The sequence below is a fragment of the Lipophrys pholis genome (assembly GCF_963383615.2).
Source record: "Lipophrys pholis genome assembly, chromosome: 22".
Lineage (NCBI taxonomy): Eukaryota > Metazoa > Chordata > Actinopteri > Blenniiformes > Blenniidae > Lipophrys > Lipophrys pholis.
In genome coordinates, this window is record NC_137644.1 from 1,618,444 (window position 1) to 1,641,193 (window position 22,750).

The 22,750-nt window shown below is 43.4% G+C and overlaps 1 protein-coding gene across 2 annotated transcripts in view; it reads left to right on the top strand.

Annotated features, from left to right (window-relative positions):
• slc41a2b (solute carrier family 41 member 2b) overlaps window positions 1-22,750 on the top strand; it is a 58,812-nt gene that overhangs the window by 5,722 nt on the left and 30,340 nt on the right. For both annotated transcript variants that reach the window (XM_080492077.1, XM_080492078.1), the window contains exons 3-8: window positions 874-981; window positions 2,883-2,954; window positions 6,733-6,877; window positions 7,061-7,207; window positions 19,005-19,152; window positions 20,897-20,976. In XM_080492077.1, coding sequence (XP_080348203.1) covers window positions 874-981; window positions 2,883-2,954; window positions 6,733-6,877; window positions 7,061-7,207; window positions 19,005-19,152; window positions 20,897-20,976 — 700 coding nt within the window. The remainder of the gene's footprint in view (window positions 1-873; window positions 982-2,882; window positions 2,955-6,732; window positions 6,878-7,060; window positions 7,208-19,004; window positions 19,153-20,896; window positions 20,977-22,750) is intronic.

Sequence of the window (22,750 nt, forward strand, 5' to 3'; positions counted from 1 at the left end):
ACAAAAATTGAGTTTTTAAATGAAGTGTTTTATTAATGAGGAAGAAAACAATCTAAAGCTCCATGGCCCTGTGTGAAAAGTGTTTGTTCCTCAGCTCCTGTTAAAACAGAACCGTGGTTGATCTCACCTGAGTTCAACTTGTGTAGCCACACCCAGGCCTGTTTACTGCAAACCTGTTCTCAATCTAGAAACCACTTCAATAGGACCGACCTGACAAAGTGAAGTCCACCAAAAGATCTTCAAAGCTACAGACATCATGTCGAGATCCAAATAAATTCAGGAACCAATGAGGAAAAAAAGTAATTGAAATCTATCAGTCTGGAAAAGGTTCTAAAGCTTTGGGACTCCAGAGAACCACAATGAGAACCGTTATCCACAAATGGCCAAAACACAGAACAGTGGTGAACTTTCCCCGGAGTGGCCGGCCGACTAAAATGACCTCAAGAGCACAGAGTCCGCTCATCCAAGAGGTGACAGAAGACCCACAACAACATGTAAAGAACTGCAGGCATCGCTTGGCTCAGTTAAGGTCAGAGTTCATGACTCCCCCAGGAGGAAGAGACGGGGCAGAAATGTTCCAAGACCAAAACCACGAAGCAAAAAGAACATTGTCCTTTTATTTATTTTCAAAAACCTTCACAATATTTCATCCTGATCACTCGGGTTCAGGTAGGGGGTGAGACGGTTGTTAAAAAGAAGCACCAACAGAAGGATAAAAAGAAAGTAGTTATGGTGGCGGCAGAAGAAGAAGAAGCAGAAAATGCTTTAAACATTGTTCTGGCAGTCAGATTGTATCATCTATACTTTTCTGTTCTGTTAGATTGCCTTATATAGATATTGATGAGGAATGAAGCTCCTGCTCTTGTGTTGCAGCATTGGGAGGCCTTCCAGTACATTACTGAGATCTTCATCCTGGTTCCTGCACTGCTGGGTCTGAAGGGGAACCTGGAGATGACTCTGGCCTCCAGGCTGTCCACAGCGGTAAGAATAAAACACTCAAGCTTTCCAGAGAGACGTTCTGAGGGATACATGACTCGGTCATACTGCTAAACCACTGTGTGGCTCCATCGTAGAGAAGTCCTGCTTATTGAACTGCCTGCATGCAATTTACACCTTTCACAAATAGAAACCATTTGGGAAGAAACTTAGATGGAAGGCCCAGAACTGTTCAGTAGCTAGAATCTTCTAAAAAACCAGACCTCGACAGTGTTTCTTCAGACAGTTGTTAAAAGACATGATGGACATGGCCCTGTCCCAACTTTTTGGGGAATTGTGGTTTTAAGTAAAGTTGGGACATTTTCTCATTTGTTGTGTTTTTAATGAGCTGATTTTATAGGGAAAATATAACAAATGTCCATATTGTAGATGATAAAGTTATTTTTCTGTAATTTGATGCAGTGAATTGCAGATTTATCGTCCTGTGAAAAGTCATTAGTTGTTTCTGGCCCCGACGGTGTGATCCAGCATGTTCTTGTTCTTCTTCTAACTGGACAGCTGCACTTTTCTCACTCTTCCTCTTTGTGCTGTCCGACTTTGCTGGCAGAACTTAACGTATCATCTGCACACCACAGAGGTGTCATCCTGCCCAGTGACATGCCCTGAAGCTTCTTGGTACAGCCGCTCTATCATGTCTGTGTGTTGTTTGTGTGCAGTTGCGTCACTGTTAATGTTTGTGCTGTCTGTCCAGTGTGTAATGACACCCCTTCTTACCCTGTCAGGTGAAACCAGGAAGAAAAATGAATGAGGGTCTGCCCTCGCATGCAGATCTAACCTCAGTTTTAGTTGTAATTGCTCCTCAGAGCGAGCAGAGTTTTGGCTCAGGAGGTTTGTGACTGAGGATTCTAATGTGCTGATTCAGGAGTTTTCCTGCTTGAGAAGGCTGGAAACTGAAAGGCCGAAGAGTCAGAAGGCAGAGAGAGTCCAACACTTTGCCTGTTAACAGTCTGAGCTCTCCACATCCTTCAGTCTTCCTCCTCACACCATGCAGAGACCTGACGGGGGCAGAACTTGCTCTCTGTTTGTTTTTTTCCGTCGCACACAGGCGCCATATTCTCTACTTCTGTGTCAACATGGACAGAAGAGCTCAGCGTGACCCCACCCTGCCCAGCAGCTTCCCTGAAAACTATTTGTCTTTGTGCTGCCGTTGTCCTTCTCAGCTGTGAAACTGACCGTGGGGAGGGCAGTGGAGAGCCCCCCCCCCCCCCGCCCCCCCCCATGACCTTCATAGTGTAAAAGTCACAAAGAAGACATTCACTGCAGTGTTTCAGTACACGTAGCTGCTGTGAGAGTAAAGGTCAAACTGGAACACTGAGAGCCAAACCTGAACAGTACTCCTAGACCTTCACAGCTAGCGCAGTAGCGTTAGCATCTAAGCTACGATAGCGTGGATCCTGATTGCTGCAGAAATCGTAATGTCTGACCAGTCAGCTTGTTTTTCCACATTCATCTAATGTTGGTTTTTCTCTTCTAAATTATTTTTGCTTAAGGACTTTGGTTTTTCAATTAGACTACTTCAGGATACCTCGAACTCTTTCTCCATGGGTATTTTATCGTTCTCCTGCAGCTCCTTGTGTCATGCTCTGAAGGAATATTCCTCACATTTGTCCACCACCTCTGGTTCTGTAAAGGACTTTTCTTAAAGAGCTGCTGTACATTTGAATTTCACTAATGCTCTGTTAAACTATGTTTTCATGGGAAAACTCAATACTTGTGTTTACTTTTGGGTGTCCGTTTACACAAAATGGTGTGTGGAAATTGTCTTTGATATGTTGGTGTCTAAACACAAAACCTTTCTAATATGAAAATGCAAAAATGATCAATTTTCACGTAAGACGACGTGTAAACGGTCTTAAAGATGTTTCTCTATCCCTTTTTGAACTCAGGTCAACGTGGGGAAGATGGACTCTCCCATAGAGAAGTGGAACCTGATCATAGGCAACCTCGCATTGAAGCAGGTAATCACATACAATTTGCCTGCAACGACGAGCCAGAACATTATGACCACTTGCCTGTCATTGTAACTAAACAACCAATTGAGGCTTTGACTCCATCTCAAGATGTTAACAACATATCCTACTACCTATGACCACCGTTTCTTTCTTTAGAGCCCTTTTGAGAGATGCAGAACGGAAGCACTCCACCAGATCTGCATTTTTAGAGTAGCTCTGGGGCAGACTTCTGGCCATGATACTGTTGTCCCTGTTAGTCTTGCTTGTATCCTTGTGCTTGCCTATTTCAGTGCTTCTAACACATAAACTGTGAGGAACAATATGTTTTGTTGGTGCCTAATATACCCAACTCACCACCAGGTTCCATGATGAAGAGAATCAGTGCTATTCTCTTCACCTGTCAGTGGCCATAATATTTTGTCTGGTCGGTACCATATAAGATCAGTCACTATTTTATTTCTTTTTTAAATTTTTTTGTGTGTATTCAGGTTGGATTATTTTTCTTTACCCAATGACAAAGAATCTTTCTTTTTTTCAGTTACCTATTCTGATTACATAGAATATATTTGTTTATCTTTGTGAGGATATGCTTACACCTGTGTACAACTATAAATATTACATGTGCCAGTAAATCAGCCTCCTGCGATACTGCTCACACCACAATGTCAAACCCATCAAGCCTAATCTGTGAACCAGAAGTCACAATAGAAAAGTTTAGTTTAGAGTCATCAGTCCTTTCAGGGATGAACTCATTCCTGACCTGAATATAATTTTGATACAGTGAAGATGATTTGAAATGATGAAATAAGCTTGTGAGGAATCATAAGTGTAAAGAGAAAGAACACTGAACTGATCTTGTATTTCACTTTCATTTCCTGTTTGTTTCCTGTGGATTGATGCTTGGCTGCACTCTTGTGTTTTGACACTCTGTTTTGGACGATTATGTGCCTGTCATTAGTAACCTCCCTCCATCCCTAAACCAGGAAAGACACACCTGACAATGCTCTTGTCACCTTTCCAACCAAAATGATCACTGTTGCTCACCATGACACCCTCGAACAGAAGGCAACCAGTAGCACAACTCTGAGCACTGAAGGTGATATAGTTAAGTATACTCTGAAGCCTCAACCAGGGAAGACACTGCTGGTGAACAGAGGAAATATGTACAGGAGGAACTTTATTCCGGTTTTGAGTCAAAGATTAAGCAACAACTTGTAAAAGCTGAAGCCCCAACATCGCAGAAACAAGATCTACTCAGTGAGGTCCACGGTGATTCTCAAGTGACCTTTGTGAGAGACTTGCACGAGTGTGGGGGTCACAGATCTCCACACTGTGCACATTCCCACTGACCCAAAGTCACGACCATCTTTGTACACCATCAGAATCTCACTCGCTGCTTATGTGGCAAATGGGTTCTGGATCACGAAAGCTGACCAGTGCAAGCTGCTTTTTCCTTTTGAACTCACCTGGCAATAAGCCTGGAGCTGTTGCCCATTTGGTACTAGAACACACCATCAGAGTTCACTATCCTTCTCCACAAAACGATGAGCGACGCTGCTGTTCATGGCAAGCCTTAAGCGAATTACATCCTCATGCGACGCTGCACCATTGAGGAACACTTAGCTGAAATGTGACACGTCCTTAATCAACTTCAAGCTGCTGGAACCAAACTTGCTCTCTGCGAACGTCAGTGGTGCGGTATCAGAGTTGAATACGATGCACTAGTATAATTGGCGTTGATGGATTTGAACCCCGAGCAGGGAGATTGTGGGCTATTGAAAACATCAGGGCTCAGACTACCGTGTCAGAACTTAGAAGCTTCATTGGCGTCTGGACCTACTCCCGACAACTCATCGAGGATTGTGCGGAGGTTGCCTGGCCCCTCACACAATTTCTTCGCAAAGATCAGACCGGTGAGTGGAAACCCCCCCTGAATGGTGCTTCTGTCTCATGAAAGCAAAACTCTGCTCAGCACCCTGTCTGGCTCACCCAGATGAAGACAGAGCATCTCCTCGCGGCAGGCTTTTCTGCTCACTGTCAAGTCGCCTGACAGACGAGCGAGTCATGGCCTACGCTAGCAGACCACTTATCAGGGTGGGGATATAAGTGTCTGACCGCGAGACTGCGTGTCAACGGCTGCTCTGTCTACCTCGATAGAGCCACCCCAGCAAAACATTAACGTCCAGTGTCATGACATCCATTTGCCATACCACCCGCAGTCATCTGGCCAGGTTGAGTGAGTCAACCATACCATCACCCACACACTCAGAAAGTATGTTAACAGCAATGGTAAAGATTGGGATTAGAAACTTCCCCTGGTGCTGGTGACCGATCGGTCCACAGGAGTCACTCCCCTCCAAACGATAACTGGGTGAGAAATGGCCGTCCACTGCACCTTCTGTACCACAAGCAGATGTCAGTGTCGTCACGGCCTGCATGGCAGTGCCATTCAACCCATTTACTCCACCGGGGTAAGAAGTTAACTGGAGGGGGGAGAACCTTCACCCCAACAGGAGAAGTGATTTCACCAGTAGAGCTTAGGAGACTGTATGCTCAGCTCACATCATATGTTTGCAATAATCCTGCCACCATCAGAAATTTAACCAAGACTTATTAGACCATGCAAACATGCGTAGAACTGAGTAGAACCATTCAGGGAACCATGGCACTGTAAACTCACATTCAGCCTCAATTAACAACACCATACAGCACACCTTGGACTCTCAATGTTGTTAAGAACATAACCTATGTGCGTGTAGTCAGAGATCTTACTCCAGATCTTAGAGAGATAAGCTCCTCCGTTAGCAGCCTTGTTACAGGCAGGTAAAACTCCACCTTACGTAGTTCCACTAACCTGTGTTGAGCAAATTCTCAGGACTGCCAGCACCACGCCTATACAACCTTCACGGGTACATCTGGCATGAGGTTATTGCCAGTGCCATTCCAGTCTCTGTTAACCCACAGAGTCTTAAGTTGGGATGTGAGCTTGTGCTTGACTCCGTACGGAGCCAACAGAACGACTAGACCAAGCTACACGTCAAGAGCGCCTATCTGGGCAGAGACGGTAGATAGTGTGACTACCATTGGTAGGGCTATAGGTGGCGGCCATGTTGTCTTTGTCCCCCCCCCCCCCCCCCCCCCCCCCCCCCACACACACACACACACTCACACATACTGGCTTGTGTTTATAATGCTTATTAGAACTTGTGTTGGTTTATAGTGCTTATTAGATGACGTTTGCTTATCTGACCTGTTATTCATTCATAACTTAGTCACTCATCAAATATGTTTGTCAATAAAAGCCTTTTTGTCAATAAATGCTAAGTTGGACGATTCTCTGTGATTGCCAAATGTTATGAGTCAGTTTAAATACGATTATTTGAAGAAGATGATTTGTATATCTTGTTATATACGTGTTCTCTATGCGTGGCTCTCAAAACCAGCACATTTCATCAGTATTGTTTCTACTGTCGGTAATAATTGATCCTGTGTGGGTGGCCCCTCTGACTCCTGCATTGATCTGTGAGCTGTACTGAGACCAAGTACAAGCTCCAGTAATCACCCCCCCGCCCCCACACACACACTGCTGAACACAAAACTTATGTAACATCCGCAGACGTTCTGTAACCAGCAGGTGACCTGGAGCTGGAGTTCAGGATGGCTTTAATTAACATATCAGTTCCTGCTGGATCTGTGGAATTAATGACGCTGCGTTGTGGTAAACACCCCCCCCCCCCTCCCCCCCCCCCCCCCCCCCCCCCCCCCCCCACCATGTCTCTTGCAGGTTCAGGCCACTGTGGTGGGTTTCCTGGCCGCAGTAGCAGCCGTGGTGCTCGGCTGGATCCCTGAGGGCAAGTTTCAGATGAGTCATGCTGTTCTGCTCTGCTCCAGCAGCGTGGCCACGGCCTTCATAGCCTCCCTGCTTCAAGGTGAACAAACACACACACACACACACACACACACACACACACACACACACACACACACACACACACACACACACACACACACACACACACACACACACACACACACACACACACACACACACACTGGTGACTGATGTCTGATGTCAACCCAACTGTGGTTCCACTGTGTGTTGTCACGCTTAGGGATCATCATGGTCGGGGTAATTGTGGGTTCCAAGAAGACGGGCATCAACCCAGACAATGTAGCCACGCCCATCGCAGCCAGCTTTGGTGACCTCATTACCTTGGCCATCCTGGCCTGGATCAGTCAGGGCCTCTACAAGTGCCTGGGTAGGTGAATCAGCACTTTACTTTACAGTCAGATTGTGTTTAATAGCAAAAACAAGAACAATTGTAAGGTTGTCAATCATTTTGGCAGATTAGGTTCTTGAAGGAAGATCTTTTTTTCCTCATAATTTCTATTAACGTGTCTCAATTTCAAAATCTGATATGTGACTTAAGTTGTATTAAGATTGAAATAAGGGTTTAAGATATCAGGGGAGGATAAACAAATTATATTATTGTTGAGTGTTTATGTGTAATAGATGTTACTAAAGTCTGATCTGATCTGATGTAATGATGCTGATGTCCAAGTATCAGAGCTCTGGACCCTGTTTTTCCTTCCATGTGTTACGATCAGCGGCTTTTCAGTGTCGCAGCATGTTGCTGCTATTTTTAGTCGTTTTTTCTTAATCTGTGACTTTGTTTTATGGTCACGAGGTATGAATTAAGGTTCAATATTACTTTATTCATACGGGTATGAATAAAGTAATACTGAACCTTAATTCAGATTTATTTATTTATGACTAAAATTAAAGACGGGTGAGAATTCTTTTCGCCCTCCGTGTACAATAAAGTGCAGCTTTCAGGCGGTGACTTCATCAGAAGGGACGGTTACTGGACGAGTTCCTACTGGACGAGTTCCTGCTGCTCTTTTCACGACTTTTTCCACAATTCCTAAGCTGTCTGAGCTCCTGCTGGTAAAAATACTCCGTCTCACCAGTTGAGCCCCACCCAACACACCATTGTCATGGAAGGTCTGAATGTTGTTACGTAATCTCGGTCATATAAGTACCTAAGTACCTATAAGTACCCCTGTTTATTATCATACTCTCGCTGCACCGCCAAGCATGCGCAACCTAACTACAGACTGTCTTCTGAACAGAAAGTTCTGTATTTCCTGGGAATTCTTAGGATTCCTAACCATGTTTGTTCTGCATCAATCTGTGGGAAGGAATAAGGCTGACACTACGCAACACCCCTGGTTTCAATAAACGCTCATTGTGTTTAGTGAAGAGGTGCGTGGGCACGTTGGCAATCGCAGCTCATATCTGAACCTTAAGTATTGTACAAATTTCTAAAACATGTTTTGACCAAAGCAAAAATTGTCCTCTGAGACTAATCTAGTTCATAAGATCAGACTGATTATATCAATGCATAGAGATTTAGAAAGGTTTATTATTTCACTATGCCCTTTAACTATCTCTCTAACTCTCTATATAAATATATTATATATAACTATCTCCAAATAACTAACTTACATAACTACATATCAATATAATTACTTCTGTACATAACTAGCTTTTTTATCTAGCTGTCTGTCTATATAGCTCTGTCTCTATATAAAATTCATCTTTATATCACTCTGTATGTCCATTACTATCTGTCTGTCTGTCCGTCCACAACAGCGTATTTCTCGCTCCATATTTGAGTGTATATCTATATAAATAGAGCATCTTCCTGTTTTGATTTCTACTCCTCTTGAGTTCCAGTTTGAAGTAAACCACAGCACAAGTAACACCACATATATCTTTTTAGTAGAACATAAATGTGCATTTGCGCCTTGTGGTGCTGCACTTCCTGTCGCTTGCCAGTAGAGGTCGCTCCAGCTTCACTCTGCAGCACTTTCTTTCTCCCTGCACACACTTCACATGGTTGATCCCAAACTCGAGGAGCACCTCCTGATCAGGACGAAGAGATTTCCCCTGGAACGCCCCCGTACACAGCAGCGGGTGTGACATCCCCGTTCAACAGCATGAAAGACGCTGTGTAGTCCTGAGAGCTGCATTCATGAAGCACGCTGTAGATTTCATATTTCCTTGGCAGGTCACAGCAGACTGGCTGCTGCCCTCAGAGACAGTCACTCTGTTGTTCATGAGCCAGAGTACACACACACACACACACACACACACACACACACGCACACACACACACACACACACGCACACACACACACACCAAGTATTTAAACCACACTATTATCATGTATATATTTAGTTTTGAAGGAATTCAACCGAAAAGGCAGAGTGGAGTCCAGTGGAGTTTATTTTTGGAGTGCTTTTCACAAACAGGATTGTTACGGGGTGCTGTAGTGAGAGGGCAGGGCGGCGGATAAAAGCACTGAGGAAATGGGGCCAGACTCTGCCAGCATGCACAGTGTGCATGCTTGTGTTGATGTGGCAACGCCGGAGCCGTCGAAGGACAGTCTGCGAGAGGAGACAAATGAGGAGACACCACCACAATCCGGTCAAATTAGCAGACAGACTGGGATCCTGACATGTTGGCCACACCTGCACCTGTGGAAGAGGCTTCAGTGGCGGCAGCCACAAGCTGGCAGCCCCACAGGGAGTCTGCCACCAAGGAAAGGCGCTAATATGCTCAACAGAAAACTCAAAGAGGGGAATAGAGCTGCAAAATGAGAACAACAGACATTTCTATGCTTCTTTTTTTAGGCTCGGTCTTAAAAAAGAATCTTTGTGAGTACAGGATCTCTGTTTTATGAGCACTGCAAATGTATTCTTCTCAACCACTTTTTGGAGACACAGTTTTTCCGTTAATCGGCTGGAGAACACGGCTGTAATGAGTCCAATCTGAGGAGACACAAATTAGAGCAAACATGGAAAGCTTAGCTGTTGTGCTGATGACTGGCTTTCTCCAAAGTGTTATTAATCACCAGCCCCTGCTTACACCAAGCACACTGTCTAAGGACACCTATTACACTAATTCTCAGAGTTATTTTTATGATTTCAAACGCCACAAAAGTAGGCTTTCTTTATTCCTCCTTTCTCTCTCCACAAATGTGTTGATTGTCTTCTTTAGCCTGAAACAAGTTTTTACCATCTGTCTCATTAAGCTTCCTCCTGCTTGAAAGACCACTTTTTTTTCTGAAACTTATCTTTAACGGAACCAAACTGCCAACACTCATATTGTTTGTGTAATTTGACACAAGCCTCTTTTTGCCATGTCTTCAGGAGAAGACCTTATATCCAAGGCAAACGGGGATGATTGGCTATTCCTAATATTACCTCTACAAATGTGTTTAACCACACAAGCTCACACGCTTACCATATTTAATACAACTACCAAAGTGTTTGACATTAGATACATGACAGATTTGAGAATATAATAGTTGTCTTGGTATTGGTCAGATCGGAACACTGGGAGAGTTATACTTTTCGAGTTTTCAGACTTTACCCCATTTATCATTTGATGCTGCATTCCATATCTGTAGAAACTCTGCACCTAATCACTCACCAGGATTGATGTCTAACTGAAATTTACAGCCAAGAGAAGCCAAGAGAAGCACTGTAGCTCAATATTAACTCCACTGGAGCTGACGATTCCAGCAACGCAGTACGAAGTGACGTTTCCTCTGTAATCTTCGCGGGACTGTGGCCATCACTTGTCATCATCTTGTCATTCTGAAGTATTGGCAGCATTAAGAGGTGAACAAATGTATTACTCATGCAGGATTTAAATAGTATCATAAATACATTACATGTTGCATTGCTGTGTTGTTGTAGGAGAACATTGCTTTCAGCCTGTCCAGGATTTATGGTAATACCATCATGTGGGATTCTGCGATGGAGGATTACTTCATTAGCAGAAAATTACTCAGGTGGTCATATTTTTATGGCTGACTGGGTAATATAGCACTCCTCCCCCCTCTAGTGATTGCACTTGCAAACTCTGTGTTCAGTGCACATCCTTGTTGTGATAAAACATGGAGGAACTTTCTCGACTGGAGTTTGTACCGTCGCTGCAGTAGAAGACAGTTGGCAGCAGCAGGACCTTTTTTCCTGGCAGAGCGTTTTCACTAAATGTATTGCACCAGAGATGGACAGGAATATCAATTGTTTGTTGGTTGGTTTATTCAGCACAGCGAGGATGGTCGGTGGCAGGGTGTTTTAGGTTTTTGTAAGCACTTTAACTGTAGAAGACTTTAATAGCCGTTTGGTTGATAGCCAGCCGATTCAGTGAGCATTAGCTCAGCAGGTGTCACACTCTCCCCCCCCTGAAGGGGGCGTCCCAGGGAGGTGGGCTGCTCTGTGTGGCCAGGCTTCCCTCCCAAATGGGCTCCACACTTTACCCACCCCAGCATTATATTTTAGGACTCAAGGTCCACTCCAGCCCATTATATCCCAGGCTCCAACAGTAAGCCTTCTCTCCTTTTTAGCCTGGAGACCATCATGATAATCAATCTGGGCGTGTGTCCTAATGACAGTGATTTACTGTTTGGAACAGGATCCCACTGGAAATATCTGGCAGTGGCTCTGTGCAGGTGTTTTACTCTAATTATGTTTCCCAAATAGTTGTGCTATATTGTAGCTGAAACAAAGAGGGAAGGTAATGTTAAGAAAGAAAATCCTTCATTTTTTGGTGTCTGGTTTTCTCTTTGCTCTATTTCTCACTGCTTGATATACACTCACCGGCCACTTTATTAGGTACACCTTGCTGGTACTGGGTTGGGTACCCCCCTTTTGCCTTCAGCACTGCCTTAATCCTTGGTGGCCTAGATTCAACAAGGTACTGGAGACGTTCCTCAGAGACTTTGGTCCATATTGACATGATAGCGTCACGCAGTTGCTGCAGGTTTGTTGGCTGCACATCCATGATGTGAGTCTCCTGTTCCACCACATCCCAAAGGTTCTACTGGATTGAGATCTGGTGACTGTGGAGGACATTTGAGTCCAGTGAACTCATTGTCATGTTCAAGGAACCAGTCTGAGATGATTGGTGCTTTATGACATGGAGCGTTATCCTGCTGGAAGGAGCCATCAGAAGACGGGTCCACTGTGGTCATAAAGGGATGGACATGGTCAGCAGCAATACTCCGGGAGGCTGGGGCGTTGACACCATGCTCAGTTGGTACTAAGGGGCCCTGACAGGAGTGGCACCCGGGGTGGTCTTCTGCTGCTGGAGCTCCTCCGCCTCAAGGTTCCAGGTGTTGTGCGTTCAGAGACGCTCTTCTGCAGACCTCGGGTGTAACCAGTGGTTATTTGAGTTACTGTGGCCGTTCTATCAGCTCCAACCAGTCTGGACATTCTCCTCTGACCTCTGGCATCAACAAGGCATTTGGCCCACAGAACTGCCGCTCACTGGATATTTATAATTAAACGTCAATTTATAAAAACACGAGTGCACACAACTTTAAAAAGACAAAATTACAAACAGTTCCCAAGAGGTTCCAACTCCTGATATTGATAGACAATGATAAGGGAAACGTAGACCCTCGGGAAGACCACAAAGACACAAATAAATCACTAATAATCACACAATATTAACACAACACACAAAATGAAGACTTCTCAAACCAATTGCTTTCATCGTGGACTTTCCATTTCAGTGTAGAGAAAAGTATTCTATTTTGGTTTGGACCATGGAGCTAATGATAGCTCCACAAACAAACTTCCTCAACAATGTGGTGAACTGTGGGTTATGTTGCAGGGCTCGTGAAACGTTTGTTTCAATGGAGGAATGTCTGAACTTTTCTGTTACTTAAAGCTTCCTCCGTTCCAGTCACTTTGGAGTTGCTCTCCGGCCAGGTCACCATTTGAATGGGCTATTACATGACCCTTAAAAGTCACTAAAGGGTCTTCTCTGGGTTCTCCCTCTGTTGCTTTCTGGGCTGGGGGCGTGGCTCTCTGTAAATATAAGCTGTCATAAAAGATGGCAGACACTAGCGAATCAGAGAGGATCATGGGAAATTCATGACAGCAGTGCAAACGATCTATAAAGGCAGCAACAGGAGGAGACTCCAGGTCTCTTCCTGTTGTAAGAGCAAGAACTGCTCTGACACCGGGAGGCTCTCAATCACACCTTATTGTTTCTGCCCAAGCTGCCGAACAGGACGAGGGAGAAAAGAAAAAAAAGAAGTGCTCTTTTGCACGTTAGTGACACGTGAGCCTGAGTGGAGGAGGCTCACAGTCTACTTGTGCTCTCTGCCATGTCTGGTACAAGATGTTTGGCTGATTTAACACATGAGACTGAGAACACAGAACAAAGACTGAACCACACATACAAGTCCACATAAGTTTAAGAAAAGTCCTCTTCTGTGGCTCCAAAAACTTCTTACTTCCTGTTTTCTCCTCCTTGGATTAACACCATTGTTATGTTGGGGCTGTATTTCTGAACAAAGTCCTGTTTGTATCGTTAACACAATGAGCCCAACAGGCAGTCTGACTTACCCAGAAGGATAAGACAGACATGGCCACTACATTGCTGTAAATAAGGCTTTGGTGATGGGAGTATATCCATATAAGCTCAATATGACCTGAAACTGTCCTCAGTTGCTTCCTGCACCATTTCTGTCTTGCAGAGAGGTGAAGTGTGTAATTTGAAGCCTTTCCAAGGCCTCGTTCATTTAGTTTGATGAAGCTCTGTTGAAAAGGTGCTCTTTGAAATGAATGATCAGCACTTGTTTATGCAAACTCTCAGAGTGGAAAGAAGTAGAGGTGCAGAGGGGTGCTTGAATATTTTATTATATATTATCTTACTTTAGCCATACCAGAGTGATTTAATTTGTGTTAATCATTCTGGTGAATTATCAATTTCACAGTTAAAATCATAATCACTCTTCTCTCTGTGTGTATCGGGATTCAGACTGCTTGAGGGGTTGTTTATCTAATATATGGATGTGCAAGAAATTAAAGGGGATTTCAAGCACCCCTTAAGGCCCACAAAGTCTCAAATAAACACTTGGAGAGACAAAATAACAGCAAGACTTTCAAAATAGCCTCAAATTTATTTAAAATGAATACACAGTGACACTCAAAAACACAACAGAGCTGCAACATGATACTGACACTAAGGCCCCGTTTACACGACAACGAATTCGAGTGTATCCGCAAAACTTTCTTCACTTTAGGGGGGTCCGTTTACACGACACCAGTGTTCTGATCCACTGTATCCACAAAGTTTTTAATCCGGCTCCCAAGGTGGAAAGATTCTTTCATGGTGCTAATCCCTCCTGCAGAGACTGATGGAGGCTACAGAGCCTGTTACTGCTCATCTCCCCCCTCCTGCTCATCCAGTTGTAAACAAACATGGCGGCGGCGTAGTGGTACGACCCGTAGTGGTACGACCCGTAGTGGTACGACCCGTAGTGGTACGACCCGTAGCGGTATGACCCGTAGCGGTACGACCCGCGGTCCATATTCTAGTTTTATGGTCCAGATCAGTAGTTTAATAGTTGAGACTCTCCCTGATATCATCCGGTTCCTCATCAGTCCACTAGGATGTCAGGTTCTCTCCATTTTCTTCACCTTTATAGTGTTTTGTTCTCTGCACACGTCTGTGTAGATTCATTACAAAATCAAGCAACAGCGCCCTCCAGTGGCCCGGCAGACTAACTACATCGTTGTCTCTGTGTCCGCTGCTGCAGTGGAAACGCCCCCACTTTTTTTTGCGGATTAGGTGTTGTCACGTGAAACGTTGTCGTGGAAACAGGGCCTAAGGCACTGCAAGTGTTGTTTCCCAGATCCGACTTCCTGCCGAAATCCGATTTTTTTTTTTTTAACCATGTGGTTACACATATTTTATCAATCAAGCGTTAACTGCGAAATCCTGGATGGTGTATGTTTGATGCTAATGTTGTGGTGCCTGAGAAGCTCGCCAAAGATTGCAGGACATTTAGGCAGAGAAGAGGAAATAGACCATAATCACATCTCATACATATGCTGCAATTATTTCCTCCTCTCCCCAAAGATCTGGAAGACGGGTGATCTCCTCAACTGACTAGGTTTGCCCGGTTTTCTTTACCGTGTGTTTACTATGCAACTAAATAAGCTAGATGATCACAGATTTTATGATGTTAAGAAAATCCTACCAGCCTGGTTACATCGCCTTCGCATTGACAATGTCTGATACGTATGTGATTTATTTCCACATACAAATGGGTTTTGTATCCACTCTCATTATATCTGATTGCGTGCATCTTTTTTCTGCTGACATTGTCTGAAAACAGATCCGATCTGTGCCACATAAGAGCAAACAATCTGAATTGGATGGCATTACACTGACAGTGTATATTTGGTCTAAGAGACACAATGCAGTTACCAAGACACACCAACTGAACAAAAATAGACAAAAAAAACAAAGCAATCACAAAAAGACACACAAAACAACCAGGAAGCTCTAACCTTGATGACAAAGAACGGATAAAACAAAGCATGGTTCCAAATAAGATTGTCAAAATTAATGCAGATTAATCCATCATCATGATTAATCAGATTAAAGATTTTAACACAATTAACCCATCTGCAGTGCAGAATACCCTGAATGTCTCTGGCAACACATTTCGGGTACTTTGTCTCAGTAGACTTACCATCGGACACGTCGTCGCAAATGGGCAGTTGTTCCAGTCATCACAGACACAACTCGATATGAAAGATGCTAAACAAGCACGGTGGACCTTTCAATGGGAAACTCGAGTACAAAAACCCCCAAGATGGAACAGTCAACCAACATCAAGTATCCTGCACACTCTGCAGGAAGGTTTCTTTTCACCAAGGCACTTCCGGCTCAAATTACAGTAAAAAAGCCAACTGGATTATTTTTAAATTCATATAGAAAAACAAAACCCATTACATAAAAAAAGTCCTAACTTGTTAGAAATCATAGTAATGGTGTATTAAAGCTGTTGGACTTTGAATCAATGTTTGGTACAATCAAAATTAAATGGCTTAGAAATGTTTTATTACAACCTGACTCCATGTGGTTCCACATTCCACAATGTTTATTTAAAAAGTTAGGCGGGCTGGAATTTGTTCTAAAATATGTTTTCGATGTAAATAAGATACCAATTAAACTGGCAAATTTCCATAAAGAAATCCTACTATTGTGGAAGACGGTGTTTAACCACAACTTTTCTCCTCATGGCTCTATGTTGTGGAATAATAGAGTCATTACATCTGGCAGTAAATCATTATTTTAATCAGATCGGTTTGAAAAGGGTATTATGTTTGTTAAAGATTTATTAGATGAAAATGGTAGGCTTCTAGATTTCTCGGCTTTTACTGAAAAATATGACGTCACAAGGATTTTGATAAAGTTTGTAAAAAGATTCCCAAACCCTGAGTTCAATTAATCCAAAATATGCTGCTATACTCCACAATCACAACTTCTCTCCCTGCTTTAGAAATAAATGGCTGTAATTTAATAGACAAAAAACGTAATAATAAGTTGATTAGTGATGCTCTAAATCAAATCATTTATGATGACTATAACAGATTTACATTTAAGAATGTGCCAAATGAGACGAGGAAGTCCACTAAAATGAATTCTTAGTCAAGAATTATTAAATGGCCCATAACCCCAAAGGTTAAGGAGACTCACTTTAAAATAACGACTAGAGTTCACCCAGTAGCTGACTTTCTTAAAAAGAGATTCAAATTTAAAGTTGATTTGTGCTCATTTTGCAATTCCAGTGAGGAAACTTTAGAACATTTGTTTGTTCACTGTTTAATTACCCAAAACATTCTGGTTGGATATTAAAAACTGGTTTTCACTGGAATTAACAGATTTACCTGCTGAAACTCACCTTTTGTTTTTTCTGGATGATTTCAGCCCAGCCACCTCGGACATTACTAATATAGTCATTCTTTTGGCAAAAATATCACAACCACTGTTCCAAATGGGAAAAAAGAAACCATCGTTTCCTCGTTTTATTAATGAATTTAAATTGTGTTTTTCAGCACTGCAGCAATTGACGAGTGGAAAATATCTAGAAAACCAGCTATTCACATTCTTATTGTTTAAAGATGTTTTTCTTTTGTAGACATTAACTAGTTTTATTGATGCTCTTTTATTTCTTTTGTTTTCCTCATAAGCTTTGATTCATTATTGAGGGTGACTTCTTAATGCCCCCCAGCATGTTTCCTAAAGATGTTCATTGTTTATTTCTGAGATTGTTTTTCCTCGGCAAGAGTTTGTAATTGTTTGGTTTGTTGTTTCATAAATAAAGGTTAGAAAAACAACAACAACAAAAACAAACTTCCGTCTCAAAATACGACATTAACGTGACGCGTACGTTAGTCTGGATTCTGCTTTTCTCAGTTGCTGCAACATTGTAAAGTGGTCATCGCTCCACTCTGACAACATCAACACGTTAGGGAGTCCTAATAGCTGGCTGAGGACGAACAGGAACACATTACTGTGGATAAACCTCTGTTATGAAAAAAGATCATTTTTTGTTAACATGAAAGGTGTTTAATAAACACATTGTGTGAGTCTGTTTACTCATGCAAAATGAAACATGATTCATTTGGATTAAAAATGAATATTTAACTGTGAATAATCAAGATTGATCCACATCAACCTTGTGATTAAGCTGATTTGAAATTGTAATCGTTTGACAGTCTTAGTTTGATCCATCCATCCATCCATCCATCCATCCATCCATCCATCCATCCATCCATCCATCCATCCATCCATCCATCCATCCATCCATCCATCCATCCATCCCGCTGCTTCATCCTGTTGAGGGTTGCAGGTTGCTGGAGCCGATCCCAGGTTGCATGGAGGAGAACAGGATACACATGGACATGTCTCCAGTCCATCACAGGACAAACACACACAGACAGACAATCACACTCACTCACATCTCGGGGTAAATTCGGATCTCACTTAACTTCATATGCATGTTTTTGGACCCGGGGGTAACCCATCCTCCGAACAGGGAGAACATGCAGAATCCACACAGAAAGGGTCGGCTGGTATTTGAACCTGGACCTAGTCCATGTGAGGTGACTAACTACTGCACCACCGTGCGGCACAAAGTTCCAACAGAAAGTCAACATGTCAGTCCCAAAACCAGATTTAAAGCAACAACAGACACAAACAATGAAGAGACACGCCGAGACTCAAACAATGATGGAGAAAACCTGTTGGGTGAACCACACTCTCAAATAGTCACAGATATTGTATGTACCATATATCCAGCAGGATACACAATATTCTGACAAAATGACAGAAATGCAAAAACTCACGTGGACTGATCTGTCATCAGCTGACCGCTTCTAGTAAAATCTATTGGCTGTGATGAGCTGAAGAAGTGGAGTGTTTAGGAAGGTGTCACATTGATGGTGAGCTGAGTGTGAACACCTTCCCCTGCCTTTATAGTGACGACCTCACACTGGGTAGAGTTACTAACTTTGATCAGAGTGGACGGGATTCCTGGATTATCCGTTATTCCAGTTGAGTGAATCCACTGCATCCCACCACAGCCTCATCTGGTCCCATCACTACCACTGCATTCACTTCAATGCAGTTTCTATGTCTACTAATTTGAAAAAAAATCTAAATTTTTACCACAGATAGATATTAGGCCACGGAGCATTCCATTACATTTTGGAGGTGATCTGGAAACATTTAAATCTTTCTGAGTCCATGTCAACCTCTGGCAGACATCAGAAATCTCTGATTGCTTGTTTGAGTTTAATCTCATTCTACTTTTTAAAGACTCAAGGATCCTCCAGTAAGCAGCATAGAGCTGCTTATTGCTAACCTGCTCATTTAGAGATGCGTGTGCAAAAAGATGAATGTTAAATTGCATTCTACTATTTTTGCTGAAAAAGAAAGTTAGTTTGTAAATCATCCATGGAGCAGCTCACAGGGATTCAGCTGCTCGTTGTTTACATCCTGACTGACTGACAGCCCAGCAGATCATCTCTGAAGCTGGTTTGTTTATTGGCTAATTCTCCTTAGAGACTTCAAGAGAAATGGTCAGTTGAAATTGTGTGGCGTTAAAACTGTACTTGGCTTCACCCAGAGAGGAAAGATTGACCGTGTCTCCTTACTCCCCGTCTAGATTCCTACCCATACGTGTCCTCGCTGGTTTGCGCCTTCTTCATGTGTCTGACCCCGCTGTGGATGGTCATCTCCTCCAAGCACCCGGCCAGCCGCACCCTGCTCTACTCCGGCTGGGAGCCAGTCATCACCGCCATGGTCATCAGCAGGTGTGTGTGTGTGTGTGTGTGTGTGTGTGTGTGTGTGTGTGTGTGTGTGTGTGTGTGTGTGTGTGTGTGTGTGTGTGTGTGTGTGTGTGTGTGTGTGTGTGTGTGTGTGTGTGTGTGTGTGTGTGTGTGTGTGTGTGTGTGTGTGTTTAGTCTTGAATGTGGTGAGGAGAAAGAGGCCGTCCTGTCTGCTTTGCCTGATGACTCATTCCCTAAACAAATGGCAGCAGCCGAGCAACATCCACATCCACATCCACCCTCGGGTCCCCTCCAGCCCGGCGCTCTCACAGAGTCAGCCAGCAGAGAGGACGGGGATTCATTGTCCCGCTCGCTCTTTGGCTGTACCTTAACAGTCAGTGTGGGTGGCGGACCGCGAGCTCTCAGGCTCTAATAGAGCAGGGAGTGAACACAAATACTGGCCGTGGTCGCAGTAACAGCTGCAAACAACAGAAACCAGCCTCCCTTCTCTCTATTATGCTTTATTTCAGCCTCTGCTAACGCCCACAGTGGCTTCAGCCGTGACATTACGACAGCTGAAGTAAACACTGCTGACTAGTTCTTCATCATCGCACCTGTTAGTAGGTGGGATATTAGGCAGCTAGTAAACAATAGTCAACAGAAAGTTTGTGAATAAAAGACTTGATCAGAGAAGGTCCAAACTTTACAGCGAGGGGTGGTTTGCTCCCAATCAGCGAAGCCGCACCATCTCCACTCCACTCACCTGTTCTTTCCTTTCTCTTCAGGCAAAATCTTGTTTTCTTTTGGCTGATGACACGATGGATTTTCATTTCTGTTTAGCTTCGGTGCAGCTCTCAGACAGGAAGGAGCTACCTACTACTGTCTCAGTCAAAGACAGAGTGAGAGAGACAGTCGTGCCGTAGTTATCCCAGTTAACGGGAAAATCAATTTTCACTTAATTAATATTGCCCACTAAATAATCAATTATGATTTTGTATTAATTAATCATGCAGCCTCACAAAGCTGGAGCTTTAGTGTCCAGGAAAGTGAAAGGAAAGTGTCCAGCCGAGCCTCATTGCAGCATGGGGGAGTGAAAGCTGGTCTGGAGCTGTTAGAAATCAGGGCCTTGTTTACACGTCAACGTTTCAAGTGAAAACAATGTCCGTTTACACAGAAATGGCAGAAACGCTGAAAACAATGTATTTTGCATGTTGAGCCAAGAGTTGGCACTGTTGGTTGTTTTTGTAATGAAAAGACAAACACATTCGTGCAGAGAACAATATGCTAGAAACATTAACAATTGTGTATTAATAAGTACACAGACATTTGTATGGAGCAGTTTACATGGACGGTACCGTACTGCTCTGCAAACTCAAAGTGATAGATTTTTAAAATGTAAAGAAAATTTTGATTATTTGAGATTGATTCACATAAATTGGACAGTTAAGCAATTTTTGTTTTTAAACTGATGACCAGGCCTGGTGGCTGCGGGGCTGAAGTTATAAACAGCAAAGAGAAATTGGCAGAAACAACCAACGTTCTCTGTATCTGCTGATAGGAACAGGAAAAACTCATCTCAAAGCAAAAGAAATGAACATCATCTACTTGAGTGCTTATATTTATCATGAGTCATATCTTTATAGCAAATCTTAACTCATATCATCCTCAAGTTCTGGCTGGTTGGTGTGTAGAACAGCACACATACCCTTTCACCACTATCTACATGAAGACAATCCTCCAAACAAACAGTAAAGAAGAGTTAATGATCTAATGATATTGTGCTCTGCAGCATCGGAGGACTCATCCTGGACAAAACCGTGTCTGACCCGAATCTGGCCGGTATTGTCGTGTACACCCCAGTTATCAATGGTGAGTATCGACGCCGCTTCTTTCCTCTTGCAGTGTTTTTATTCCGCGTGGCTTCAAGGTGGAGCTGGTTGGTTTGTAATTGCCTGTCTGGACCAGACCAAAGGTTGGAATTTAATAGCCTCGTGAATCAAGCAGAGGATTTAGAAGAAGCATGAACAATATATAAAGAAAGCCCCGTAATCCTCCACCCCTTTTTTGTGGAAAACCTGCAGCATCACATCTTGTCTCATACCACAGCAGTGTAAGAGCGAGTTGCCATCACTCTACATGCACAGACGTACCACGCCGGGTGACCTTCACGTGTAAATCCCTGTCCTCTGGTTGTGCATGCATGTTCCATCAACGTGAACAACATATCCTCTGATTGCAATACGCAGCCGACTGGAACGGAAACCTGAAGTTATGGGAATGCTTTCTGAATATCAAGATGGTCTTAAATGAGTTGGAGGTTAAACACAGAACAGTGTGAAGACTCTCAGCGCAGGTACATCGAGAACAGAGCGGCACAGCATTAAGATAACCATCTTGTACATGATGTTGGGATGTATGGTTGGTAATTAGCGTTAAATTACTGTAAGTAAGAGATTACTGAAAGTAATAAATCACTGGAAGTAATTTATGAAAAATTGTAATTATTAATGGAAGTCAATTGTCATTTACTCATTAACAACTCCTAAAGTAATTGAGTAATTACTTAAAGTTCATAAATTATCAAAAATAATTTATTAATGAAAAATTATTAATTTGACTAAATTTGTTATTTATTCATTAATAATAAATGGGGGCACCACCAGATTATCTAATACCAAAATATCAGTCTCGTTTGAAAAAGGTTTATTTGAGTTAGTATTGAGTTAATATTTCTGTGTAAAATATAACAATCTTAAATAAAAGAGAAGGTGTGAGATCCGAGCACAGACTGGTACAAGCTAGTGAATGTGATCTAATCTACTAAACAGCAAACTCTATGTACAAAGAAAGTGTGGGTGTGGGTGAGTGTGAGTGTGAGTGTGAGTGTGAGTGTGAGTGGGTGTGTGAGTGTGAGTGTGAGTGTGAGTGTGAGTGTGAGTGTGGGTGTGGGTGTGGGTGTGGGTGTGGGTGTGGGTGTGGGTGTGGGTGTGGGTGTGGGTGTGGGTGTGGGTGTGGGTGAGTGTGAGTGTGAGTGTGAGTGTGAGTGTGAGTGTGAGTGTGAGTGTGAGTGTGAGTGTGAGTGTGAGTGTGAGTGGGAGTGGGTGTGGGTGTGGGTGTGAGTGTGAGTGTGAGTGTGAGTGTGAGTGTGAGTGTGAGTGTGAGTGTGAGTGTGAGTGTGAGTGTGAGTGTGAGTGTGAGTGTGAGTGTGAGTGGGTGTGGGTGTGGGTGTGGGTGTGGGTGTGTGAGAAAGTCTGGAGTATGAGTGGGGATGTAATGACCTTGAACGGCCACTAGGTGGAGGCAGATGTTGGCGGGTCAGTGTGAGTGGGTGTAATGACCTTGAATGTCAGTCAGAGGGAGGCAGAGGTCAGGTTCGGTGTGATGACCGGGACGACCACTCGGGGTCGTGCGGCGGCACGCAGGGGGAGAGCGCAATGACTTGATGCGTCCACCAGGTGGACGTAAAGAGAGATTGCGATGAGCAACGCAGAAACTAGAGGCGTTTGACTCGCTCTTTCTGGGGGCGTGGCAGTTGCTTAGCGACCAGACAAACAAGACGCCGTCGTGCACGCATGCGTCGGGGGGGTCTCGATAAATACAAAGTCTTAAGTATATGATGTTTATATATTAGCGCTTTAAGATC